The sequence below is a fragment of the Pollachius pollachius genome (genome assembly GCF_949987615.1).
Source record: "Pollachius pollachius genome assembly, chromosome: 9".
In the NCBI taxonomy this organism is placed as follows: domain Eukaryota; kingdom Metazoa; phylum Chordata; class Actinopteri; order Gadiformes; family Gadidae; genus Pollachius; species Pollachius pollachius.
Window position 1 is genome coordinate 17,807,829 of NC_136942.1, and position 12,930 is coordinate 17,820,758.

The following is a 12,930-nucleotide window of genomic DNA, read 5'->3' on the forward strand; positions in this document are numbered from 1 at the left end:
CCTGATCGTTACTCACTTGAAATCCACCATTACATGCGTAAGTATTTATTGTGGACAAAATGTTCGATCAAATCAACATTCAATCAATGTTTTATGGCACATTATATCGGCATGTGTACAGTACGCATATTGCTACATTTCTCCACAAAGACGAGAAAAACTACATTTCCTATCTACAGTAGGCCTACAGTGGAAAGGTGAAAACCCATCAGAGAAACTGAAGCGGGGTTATGTAGTCTTTTAGAAAACACTGCCGACGGAAGGGACAGGGATTGAACTACAGTACCCAAACTTCATAGTCTATTACTACAGTAATGAGCGTTGCTGGTTATCCGGGGATGTCACACCACAGCTATTTTCTCTCACTCTCTGAGTATACTTCCACGGATTGACCCAGAGCGTAGGACATAGATAAATAAACAACAAGGCATCACCGAGCGAAAAATGGCAGAGCGTGGAGCGGGCAGCTTGCTGTTAGGAGATCCTACCTTTAATTATCAGGAGCACGAACTAAACGAGCGACTGAAACGGCTTTACCCGGCCGTGAACGAGGAAGAAACCCCTTTACCCCGATCTTGGAGCCCCAAGGATAAATACAGCTATATTGGGCTTTCACAGAACAATCTGCGGGTGCATTACAAAGGTTAGAAAGCAAGTTGGCCAAGCCTTGACATCTCTTACAAGTAGTTGGAAACAATCATTTGATCTGAGACTCTTTGGGGCCAAAGAGTCTCAGATCCAATCTGTCAAAGTACTGCGGATGGGAGGGGGGTCACATAGGGTACTGAAGCGTCGAACCTGTAACACTATACGATTACATGTATGTGTTGGGAGGGGGAGGGAACGGTAGCCCTGTTCTATCTGCTTTAAATGATCTTTCTCTGCATGGTGTTTCGTTGTTTTCGCAATGGATGAACGTTTAAATGGGTGACAGCTCGCGACAGTTAGTCTTTTGTGATTTAACCTTCAGAAATAGGACATTTATCATTATTTTTGACATATAATGGTGTGTCTTTTTAAGTTACTGTCTATCTTCTGACTTGAATTTACGTTGTGAGTCCTCTATTAGAAATCAGATGCTAGCAGTGCCATCAATAACGTCGCAAAGCTGCTGGACAACCAGCAAGCTAACTAATGCCATCCACAACACATAGGAGCTAGCTATCATCATGCTATCCCCCAGCGAAGGCTGTAGCTCGGTAGCTATCCTAGCTGTTCTAGTTGTCCTTGTTATTGTTGTTAAAATAAGTTATAAAATGTCACTATATGACATGTACGCCCTTCGTTCCTTACACAGACTGGGTATAACGTGGAATGATGTTATTCTCCGTGATAATAGTGTCAGGAGAACAACGAACGCCAGATTAAACTGGAATTGTATTTGTTTTGTTTTTTCCCCGAGTGGTTGTGTCATGCCATTTTCCTATCAGGATGCATGCAGGCAAATGTCGTTTAAAATGTATGTAGCGTAAAAGCAGAACAACCGGCTCTACTTTTTATGATTGCCATACCTAATTTCCCAAGCACGTCACCTCTTTCAGGACAGCTGCTGTAAGGGATGAGGCCTCTGCGTTTAATATTAGGCCAACTTCATCGATCTACTAATACTTCTGGTATTTTAACGGCAAGATACCACACAAAGTAACTTTCTGAACAGAAGGTGAAATAAAGCCCAATTCAGATAATAATTCCCAATGTAATTGCTTTTAGAGCTTATTATTAAATCATCGGCCTTTCAAACCAAGTGTGTGTGTGTGTGTGTGTGTTCTATAATATATAATAAGCATCATCAAATCACAAGGGTCAAATGGAGTATAATAGCAATAGGATGGTGTAGTGTAGTGTGTTATTTTGCAAAGGTAATACGATATGAAAACATTCTCCACTTGGTTGTTCTGACTCGGTTCTGTGTTCTCACCCTGGTGATTTGAATGCTATTTTGACCAGTGTTCCAATTATCTCTGTTCAAGGCCAGTATGTCTTGCTAGGCATATGATGTTGCAGAAACACTGCTTTTCTTAATCAATTCATAATTTGTTAGGCACGTTGAATGAGCTTCCTGGGGTAAAACCTACCCAACAGGTTTTAGGTCTTGACAGGTTTAAACTAGGTTTTGCCAGTATGATGGTTTAATTTATACATACATATATATTTAACGTGGGACCATTAGCCAGAGCTTCAGGGCTCGTCAGGTCGACTCAGCTCACCTGTTATGTGTTAATTCCAACCTATTACAAAAAATATTCATTTAGACCAAAGTATTTTATAGTCTACTTTTTGTACATGCATACTTTAAACAGTCAAATGTATGATTGATTTTCACAGTGATAGTGTGAAGTAGTTCTCAGTGCCACCTCTCCCCCCATAGTTTTTTGCTCTGTGTAGCAGATACAATACTCACTGGGTGTATTTTGGGGCCCTGGCCGTCCCTGAGGCCAGGGCCCTGGCCTCAGGGACCAGCTATCTCTGGTTGGGTTCCCATATGACCTAGTAGATGCATATACTACTAACTATGTGTAGTCTGTTGGCCCAACGAGCATTGCTTTTACAATGAGGACTAAGCTTGACTAAAATAGATTGCTTGAAAGTTGCATCAACCATCAGGCTATAAAGTGCATGCACACACACACACACACACACACACACACACACACACACACACACACACACACACACACACACACACACACACACACACACACACACACACACACACACACACACACATTCAGTCTTGCATATTTGGACTGACATATTTGGTGATAATCAAGCGTAGGCAGTCCTTACATATAGACCTGACTCTGCTACATGGAGCTAGCACTAGTTCTGGCAATGAGCCCAAACCCTAATCCCTCTAGCAATATACAAATTATGACTAATCATTTGAAGTACTTATTAGTTGCTTTGGCGCTGACCCTGACCCTGACCCTAATCCCTGTGGCAATATATGATATTTTTAGAAATGGTAAACGATAAACAATGACCAAACACTTGCATTGGTCCTAGTTTTGAGCAGCACTTGGAGTTTAACAATGTGTTTTCTCTTTATAAAAAGTGTTGATTACCCGGGTATAGTGCCATAGGTAAGAACGAATCAAGACCATTTGAATGAGACTATCTGAACAATCCCTACATTTCATTGTATCCCAATATCAATTCAAATATTTAGTTTTATATCTTCCACAAACACTGTATTCATTTAATAGTTGTGTGATTGTGTGCATTGATAAGTGATGTTATGAGTAGATGAGTAGATAGACCCTGCTGTAGATCAATCTATAGAGCCAGCCAATATTGTGGACTTTATTCAGAGGTCAGACTGTTTCCAATGTGGCCTTCTATGATAAGAACGTAGCCTAGAATAAGTCTTTCAGTTACCAATCAAGTTGTGTCAAACCGACAACAACCATTTTGTGAGCAAGTGGCTTTTACCTCACAGTGATACAATTTCTGGGAACCTTAAAATAATGATGGTTAATACAATTCATCTTGGAGTGAATATCAATACAGTCAAGTTTTGTGGGGTTATTTTTATGGATGAGAACTCAAGCTAAAAATTTCTTTGCCAGTAGATTATCCACGCTGGTAGGTATGAAGTCTATTGCGTTATAGTCTTACCATCATTATAGAAGTTGTGGAAGTTACACATTCATCAGGCTGATTCAATCAAATACTGGAGTACAGAACAAACAAAGCTGTTTCTACTGCTTGCATAGTACATTCAATATTTGTTCATTGTGTGAGATAGGTTTCTTATGTTAGTACAAAATCACAACATATGCTTAGGATATAAAGTATAGCCTAATATAGGGTATCTTGACCACAGCCATATATTCTCTACTATACTGTCTAGTTTCCAGTGTTATTTTCTACTTTAATTCCCTATCACGCTTCATTTTCCCAGGCCATGGCAAGAACCACAAAGATGCTGCCTCTGTGCGTGCCACACATCCCATCCCTGCTGCCTGTGGAATCTACTACTTTGAGGTCAAGATTATCAGCAAAGGGCGGGACGGGTGAGTGGACTGACTGTCACCTGTTAACCTTGGGTTTTAGTCGCCTAAAATCCAATGATGTCTTTTAGATTTCACTAATCCATCTACAGGTCTATAGAGTGCTGCTCCTCACCACACGTGCTGATCACTCACCACTCACTTAGAATGGAATGTAAAGCCATGTTGTGGAGGCAGACGTTTGTTACGCATCTTAAAATCCAAGTGTTTGGGTGCCAAGTGCAATGAAAGATTAATTATGAAGAAATTCCTTAAAAAGCTGATGCATTAGCCAAGTGCTTTGTTGTGGAAGCAACAAATTTGTTGCCTCCAGATGTTTAACATTTATCTTCCCAGCTGTGCTGCAATCTGGGTTTGTCAAATTATTTATACAATATGATTCATTGTTAATGTGGTAATGGTAAAATATTGACAACTTGACCCCTATTTTAGGAAATATTTTCAAATGAACACATATAATTGTTGTGAGATATGCGGTTGCTCTGAAATCCAGCTTAAGCAGGACATAAGGAGGTCTTTGTTATTTACATCAAGTAAGGCATTGTGGAGACAGCAATTGATTCTGAGCAACATTAAAGTTGCAATACGTAACATTTCAACTTGCTTGTAGCTTAAAATTACCTGGACATATCTGTTGTCAATATCGACCGATAGTGATTAAAATCATGTTATCAATAAAATCACATCCTATAACTTATACATTCTAAAAATAAAAATGCTACTCAGCCTGTACTCCTCTTTGTTTATAATAAGCTTCTGCAGCTTGGCATGTCTCACCTTGCTATAGACACTCCCAAAACCCCTCCCATTGACTCCATCCACATGGCCCAGCTACACTGAGGTCAGTCAGGTCAAGTTACACGTTGGGATGCCAGTTATAGTGGACAGAACTCAATCGTACATAATCGACTTTAATAAACACCAGAGGTGTGACCCTAAAAATAAAAGACACAATCCCTCCTCCCACCCACTCTTCCCCAAGCCTTCACCTCTTGTCTCTCCAGCCCTCACCTCTTGTCTCTCCAGCCCTCACCTCTTGTCTCTCCAGCCCTCACCTCTTGTCCCTCCAGCCCTCACCTCTTGTCTCTCCAGCCCTCACCTCTTGTCCCTCCAGCCCTCACCTCTTGTCCCTCCAGCCCTCACCTCTTGTCTCTCCAGCCCTCACCTCTTGTCCCTCCAGCCCTCACCTCTTGTCCCTCCAGCCCTCACCTCTTCTCTCTCCAGCCCTCACCTCTTGTCCCTCCAGCCCTCACCTCTTGTCTCTCCAGCCTTATCCTCTTGTCTCTCCATCCTTAACCTCTTGTCTCTCCAGCCTTTATCTCTTCAACCCTCACCTCTTGTCTCTCAAGCCTTAGTCTCTTGTCTCTCCGGCCTTAACCTCTTGTCTCTCCAGCCCTCACATCTTGTCTCATCAGCCCTCACCTCTCTCCAGCCCCCATCTCTTGTCTGTACGTCTCATTTGTCATTTCTAAATGGCATCCCAGCCTTGCAGCCATTTGCTACAGCCCTGTGAAAGTAGGAGTTGTCTGTGAAGTAAATGTGAAGTGCATTGAACTTTAAAACGAATGCCCACTGGTTACATTCTGCTTATTCTTACCCACCTCGCTCTTATGCAAGTAAGGGATAAATAATCAAATGTAATAACCAATTAAACCTTCGGACGAGTCAAGATTTTTCTCTCTATAAACTAATTGGGCTGTTTTGTCACAGCGGATTACATTTCAATATGCCCAGCCGAGAGACTGCGGGGCAGAGTTACAGCCCTGTACGAAAGGGGGCTGCAGAATAGCCAGTGTGGGCTACATTTAAATAAGTTGTTGATGGTTGATGCTCACAGCCTTGGAGACCGACACCCTCCTACACTCATCCTCGCAACATATTGTTGCTCTGCATGCACAGTTTAGAATTCTAACTATATTCTTATAAGAACTGTAACTACGTGCTTCAGTCTTGAAGACCTCGAGCGCGGTCTACAACGTACTGCCATCCACTGGCAAAAAGACAACATTGCACCCAAAATCTATTGATTCAGAGAAGATTGTATTTTATGCCTTCTCAATTAAAACTCATTGGAGGTGGTGGCCAGGGCTCTGCTTTGGTTGAACGTGAAATCCTTTAGGTGGGCATCAAGGGATTTAGATGATGGAAAACCCCTGCTTATCTAATGATATGTTTTGTCTGTATATATATCATTTGTTTATATCATTTGTCTCTATCATCACCTTTGTGCCGTGTTTCTGCTGTTTCCATACAGGTACATGGGCATTGGCCTGTCTGCCCAGGGAGTCAACATGAACAGACTGCCTGGTGAGTAAGGAGGGATTACGGGTCTTAACCTACATCATGTGTGTATAGAAACAAAAAAGTGTCTAAAAATGTGTGTCCAATTAGGCAACAGGTGTGACCAGGTTATTTGTTGTTCACACGGCCACTTGATATGCTGTGCGGTTCTCCTAAGAGCAATCCCATGTGTGGACTTCCTGGCTCTGGGCCAGGAAGTCATTGGCTGTAACAAACTTTCTTAAGCCTAAGCTAATAAAAAACAAACAAACAAACAAACAATAGTACTCCCTCTGGTTCCAATTGGCCGTGCTTAAAGTCTTCAAAATGGTGGAAAAGGGTCCTTTTTGTGAGTTCTACAGATGCTCTGTGTAATGTACAGCATGCGTTGGCTCAGAACACGAAAGAACAACACTGACTGTGCCTTTGTCAAGCATTATGCTAAGGGACATTGTTCCCTTGTGGGGTTGAATGATGGAGGGCTGTAATAATGTGCATATCTTCAGCAGAGGAGTGATGTTTTTAGATGAGTCTTTAAGAGGAAGGATTGAACAGTGCTATTGTGAGTCGGAGACAGTTATGTCCATCATGAGTATAGAAATATATTAGAAATGTCCGAAGCAGTGCCAACTGGGCTGTTTCTATTGGGCCCTAGACAATCGTTTTATGGCCATATAAGCTATAATGGGTGTGAAGGCTTATTTCCTTTAATGTGTTGGTATCTATGGCACTCATGCCCTTTTGAAGTGAACCGGCTATTAAAGATCTGAAGGCCCCCCCTCTCTGTAGGCCACCATTAGATCCTGCTCGTGGTCCTGCTGCTATTTACAGGACAGCTTCCGGCAGGTACAGGATTGAGGGGGCCATCATGTGTGGATAAGCCGGATAAATAGACCATCTACTACTATTAGTTGTAGATCTCTGGGCTGGGGGAAACTGCAGCAGTCGCAGTCACGATGAGCACGTCCAGAAGTCACACAGGGTTCCACTCTCCTACCACAGATGACCTGGAAGAGTGGGCCTAGTTTGACCCACACTGTGTGTGTGTGTGTGTGTGTGTGTGTGTGTGTGTGTGTGTGTGTGTGTGTGTGTGTGTGTGTGAGTTAGTGAATGCCAAAAACTGGCAAAAAAAAGAGGGAACACATCACCAGTACATCTGTGAATGTCGGCCCATGAGAAGCAATATGTTTTTGTTATTGAGAGTAGGAATTACCATCATGTTTTTGTTTGTATTATATGTAAGATTGACAAAAACACATGCCGACGTGTGTGTGTGTGTGTGTGTGTGTGTGTGTGTGTGTGTGTGTGTGTGCGTTTGTGTGTGTGTTCTGGTTTTCCCAGTTCTCACATCAGGATGTGTTTAGCTAGCCTATTTTCCTGATTTAGTATGCGGCGAGCTCTGAGCAAACACAGGATTGCTACACCCAGATACTTAATCAACCTACGTCAGTGGCTAAATGTGTAGCGGTTAATACTCAGTCGTAATTAATCACAAGGGGAATTGTTAGTGGCTATCTATTGATGTGTAAAGGATGGGTTTTGAGCTAGGCCTACCTTTGTGTTATTTGGGTTGACAGTCTAATACCCAGGTATTTACAATTGGCATAATAGAACTGGGACTCATCAAGCTTTTAAGAGACTACAAATCCGTGTCTGAGCTAGGGGCGCCCCATAGATTGACTCAATACCAAAAATATGCAATATTCAGTTTATGTTGTGGAGAGATGCGTCCATTTGATTTGTGGCTTTGCTGTGTTTGATTAAGGGCCCGCTTGAAACCGCTGTATAATGATCAAGTTCTATCGGGCTGTTGCGCTGTCACATGCAAGTGTGGGCGCACGCATGCACTCAAGCAACTTACCCCATGCAGACACCACGTCACCTGTGTGCATGCCTCCACAGAGTGAGTGATGAGTGCAGAGCGGAACAGATGCAGAAATTGAGAGCCTAGGTTCACCCCAAAGAATGGAATCGTTGGGCCACTGTGTAATGCATCAACATAGGGCTGTCGCTGTCATGTTTTATCAGATAGTAGAAAGGACAACTATACTACGACTATCACCTTATTACCTGCATGTTATAAGTAGGTGGAGCTCGCTGATATCTTTTGCCGTCATCTAAACGTTGAAAGAAATACCCCTTCCCTCTCTGGGTATGCTGGCCAGAAAATATTTATATACACCTGTAACCAGCATACCCTCAGAGTATGTAGTAAATCGAAGCAGGCAGGGAAACATTTAACATGTAATAGGCTTTAAAATAAGGATTGCACAACAATAGTTCTACGAAGGTTACTGCCTGTATGCTGGGGATCGTCTTGCCTTGTTTAACTAAATGTGTTCTTCAAGTGCACACAGTCCTCCTCTCTATGCAATACTGAACAGTGGGGGTCAGACCCTTGGTTGGTATATCTATGTATTTATATGCATGTTTTTTTCCGTCAATAGTTCAGTGCTCTGTGATGCTGACCTCTGTGTCTGATCCTGCTGTGTGGATGCCTTCCCATTTCATTAGCATGGTGAGGCATAGAGCCTGGCTTTAGAGGCAATATCCCTGTCAGCAGATGATTCTAATACCTCACAAACACACACTCTCGTTCGCACACACGCACACATTTACGTGGCGTGCATTCACATGCGCACAAACGCACACTGCATGTGTGTGCACTCGCTCACCGAGCGACACACTTGTGCAGCTTCTCCAACAGACATCGGGGAATCACTCAGGCCCTGTCCTCAGGAGTCTTTACATGTGCTGTATGTGGCGTGCTCTTTCACTAACCCCTCTTGGTTTTTGGCAGCGGTGGACCAGCTCTGGTGGCAGAGCCGCCTGACTGTGCTGGCAGAGGGTCGGCCCTCTGTACTGTCCCCACTAAAACCCTCCATGCCTTTTCCTCTGTGACCGAGGAACTGGTAGAGATGGACAGACACACAGACCAACAGAAGGCTTGACACCGAATATTTGTCCCGGGGAGGAAAATCCAGGCCAAACTCTTGTGTTGTTTCCAATTCTTGAAACATCTCTGTTGGTCCTTCTAACACCCGGCTGCAGGGAATGACCTTTGTTTAAAAGTGACCAGAAGGTCCTAGCTCCCATTGAAGTCCATTTTGTGGAAACTTCTCTTGATAACTATGACTGTATCGCTCATATGCTAACTGGACCCGCTGACTCGTGTGCCCCGGTTAAACGTGTGACTCCTCACTCACAAGTACTTTAAACATATCCGTGTGTTGACAACTGAGTGATGTTCCCTCCAGTCACCCCTATTGTTGAGCCACTGCTTGACAATGACTCATCGTGTTTCACTCACAAGCGCCCCCTGCCTGCCACAGCATGGTGCACAAATATCTAACACTGTAGTGTAGCTACTCTTGTTCTTGAGGGGTCACCTAAAACACACACAAACTATTGAGATCCTTGTTTTATTTACAGTAGACCCTTAGATTGTCTGTCTGCGTGGGTATCATGCGTTATTTACAGTAGAGCAGTAGAGTAGATTGTGTGTTTTCATAGGGATCATTGATTGTTTATAATAGAGCCTAGGTTGTGTGTTTAACCTTGTTTTTCTGTCAACACAAAACCAACAAACGTATTTTATTTACAGCTTTCCTCTGCAGTTTCCTGAACAATATAGAGTAGATTCAATTTGTAACATAGGACTGCAGGAAAAAAAAAAGTGATGCTAATCCTAATCCATGTCCTATTTTAGGATGGGACAAACACTCGTATGGTTACCACGGAGATGACGGACATTCCTTCTGCTCGTCCGGGACTGGCCAACCGTACGGTCCCACTTTTACAACGGGGGACGTGATTGGCTGCTGCGTTAACCTCATCAACAACACCTGCTTTTACACAAAAAATGGCATCAGCCTGGGTCAGCAAGATTCATAAACTACTGAACATTTGAAGAGATTTTATACTGGCTTGTTTTTCTATTGTATGAAAATATAGCGTTTAGTACCGACACATTATAAATGATTGCTGAGACAAACTGAACTCTTTCTGTCATTCTCTATTCCAGGTGTAGCCTTCACAGACCTCCCTGTAAGTATCCTTTAAACTAATATAGTTGGCATTAGATGTACACAAAACCTACTCTTTCTAGCAATATACACCGCTAAAGGATCAGTCCATGCTTGTCATTGTTCAAGAGTTAAATTTTAAGGTTATCATCCGCAAAACAGTCAAACAGATGACAACATGGTTGCCATGGTTTCCATGTTCCAGCCGAACCTGTACCCCACGGTGGGGCTCCAGACCCCCGGGGAGATCGTAGACGCCAACTTCGGCCAGCAGCCGTTCGTCTTTGACATCGAGGACTACATGAGTGAATGGAGGGCCAAGATTGACAGCATGATCGCTCGCTTCCCCATAGGAGAGCGACTGGGGGAGTGGCAGTCTGTTTTGCAAAAGTACAAGCGCGCGCGCACGCACACACACACACACACACACACACACACACACACACACACACACACACACACACACACACACACACAGACACACAGCTCTGCAGGCAAACTCTTATTTCTTTGTTACCTTCCCACTCACACATTTCTGGGAGGTGTGCTGCCCGTTACTTTAGCCTGTTTGTCCTCTGTTCCGTGTGCAGCATGGTCTCCAGCTACCTGGTACATCACGGCTACTGCGCCACGGCCACCGCCTTCGCCAGAGCCACCGAGACCATGATACAAGAAGACCAGAGCTCTATAAAGAACCGACAGAGTATGGCCTTGAAATGCACACACTCACCTGCACATGCATGCATCCAGTTTTCACCTAATTGGTTTACGGTTTATAATCCCGCGGCATTATTGTAACTTGTCCTGGCCTATCCGATTGTGTGAATGAGACAACCTGTTCTGCTTCGGCGAATAGGGATACAGAAGCTGGTTCTGGCAGGACGTGTGGGAGAGGCTATAGAGGAAACTCAACAGCTTTACCCAGACTTGCTAGAACACAACCCCAACCTGCTCTTCATGTTGAAGTAAGTGGACCTAAATAAGTGAGTGGAAATAGACCTAAGGCAAACAAATAGATCCACGAAAAAGGCTGTTTGCATACAATGTCTGGATAGAGGGTTGTGTAAACGTGTGCAAAAGTTAAACTGCAACGAGTTCGTGGCAGTTTGTTTACCGGCGTTAACTCTTTCAGTTCGGCTGGAGAGCTAAATGACACTAGATCAAACACACTGGAGTTGGGTGTGTTTGATCGCTCATGTGAGCTGACTTCAGGAGGACGATTGTGTAGCTGGAGGGCCTCGGTCTAGTGTGCGACCTTTTTAAAGGGCCCCTAGTTCAGACTGGTGGATCAGTCTACCAGCCTACCCAAAAGACTGTAGCAACCGGTAGGCCTATCTATCCATCATACATCTAGGTGGACACTCCCACGTAATGTCACTAAGCCATAGGTCAGGGCAGATTTGGAAACGGCTTCCAACGGCTAATCACACCTGGTGGTGGAATAAGGGCAAGGCAGCCGGCTCCCATGGATACACCCCTTCAATTAACTTCCAAGAAGCGGAGGACAGGTGTGTCGTGTCAACGCTCAATCGGCAGGTGACGGGGTCACCACACTATGCGCCTATCTCTCTCTCTCCAACTGTGCTGAAATTCTGGTTCACACCCTGGTCCCATCGCGTTTGGACTACTGCAACTCTCTCCTCTTTGGTTTACCTGCTAAGTCCATGCATAAATTACAACTGGTACACTACTCTGCAGCCCGTATCATTACTAAACCCCCCCTCCCCCATCAGTCACATAACACCTGTCCTGCAGCAACTCCATTGGCTCCCCACCAAATATTGCATCATTTACAAGATCCTGCTGCTCACTTTCAAGGCCTTCAACAATCTTGGCCCTCAGGATCTCACCGAGACACCGACACCCACCCGTTTTCTCAGATCGTCTTCCTCCATCAAGCTCCCCCTCCCACCTGCTCACCTGGTTACCATGGGGTGAAGAGCATTCAGTCGCTCAGCCCCCCACCTCTGGAACCCTCATGACATCCAACACTCCAGTTTCCATTATCACTTTCAAATCTCACCTGAAAACTTACCTATTCAGCCAAGCCTTCCTTTAACTCCCTTTTAAGTCTGTTGCATTCTTGGGACTAGAATGACCCCACTGTTTTTCTCTCGTACACTGTTTTATTATGTTGTCGTTGTTGTTGTTGTTAAGGTGACCTTGAGTGTCAAGAAAGGCGCCCATAAAAAAATGCATTATTATTATTATTATTATTATTATTATTATTATTTACTATGAGTGTGTAGCAGCAGTCCCTGTGTGAGGGGGGTCCCCACACTATCAGTGGGTAGCAGCAGTCCCTGTGTGAGGGGGGTCCCCACACTATCGGTGGGTAGCAGCAGTCCCTGTGTGAGGGGGGTCCCCACACTATCGGTGGGTAGCAGCCGCCCCTGCCTCACTGCGGGGTGGCCCTCCCTGGCTCCTCCCACACCAGGACACAAGCTGATGGTGTTGAAACCAGTTATCTGCAGAGTTGGATGCTTGGTTCAATGCAGAGCGGGTGTTCAAACGGGGCATGTCAGAGCTCGCCCTGGGTGTGTGTGGGGGCTGGTGTCCCACCTCACTCGGCCAGGTGAGGCCGTTTAAACCAGTCATCAACTGCACATCCC

At 44.3% G+C, this 12,930-nt stretch overlaps 1 protein-coding gene across 1 annotated transcript in view; it reads left to right on the forward strand.

Moving 5' to 3' along the window:
* The first annotated feature begins 388 nt into the window (after positions 1 to 388).
* Positions 389 to 12,930, forward strand: part of ranbp10 (RAN binding protein 10) — a 19,599-nt gene continuing 7,057 nt past the window's right edge. Inside the window, exons 1-8 of the mRNA XM_079743235.1 lie at positions 389 to 643; positions 3,905 to 4,016; positions 6,268 to 6,320; positions 10,003 to 10,170; positions 10,318 to 10,340; positions 10,524 to 10,708; positions 10,909 to 11,021; positions 11,175 to 11,283. Of these exons, the coding sequence (XP_079599361.1) occupies positions 445 to 643; positions 3,905 to 4,016; positions 6,268 to 6,320; positions 10,003 to 10,170; positions 10,318 to 10,340; positions 10,524 to 10,708; positions 10,909 to 11,021; positions 11,175 to 11,283 (962 nt within the window). The 5' untranslated portion in view covers positions 389 to 444. The remainder of the gene's footprint in view (positions 644 to 3,904; positions 4,017 to 6,267; positions 6,321 to 10,002; positions 10,171 to 10,317; positions 10,341 to 10,523; positions 10,709 to 10,908; positions 11,022 to 11,174; positions 11,284 to 12,930) is intronic.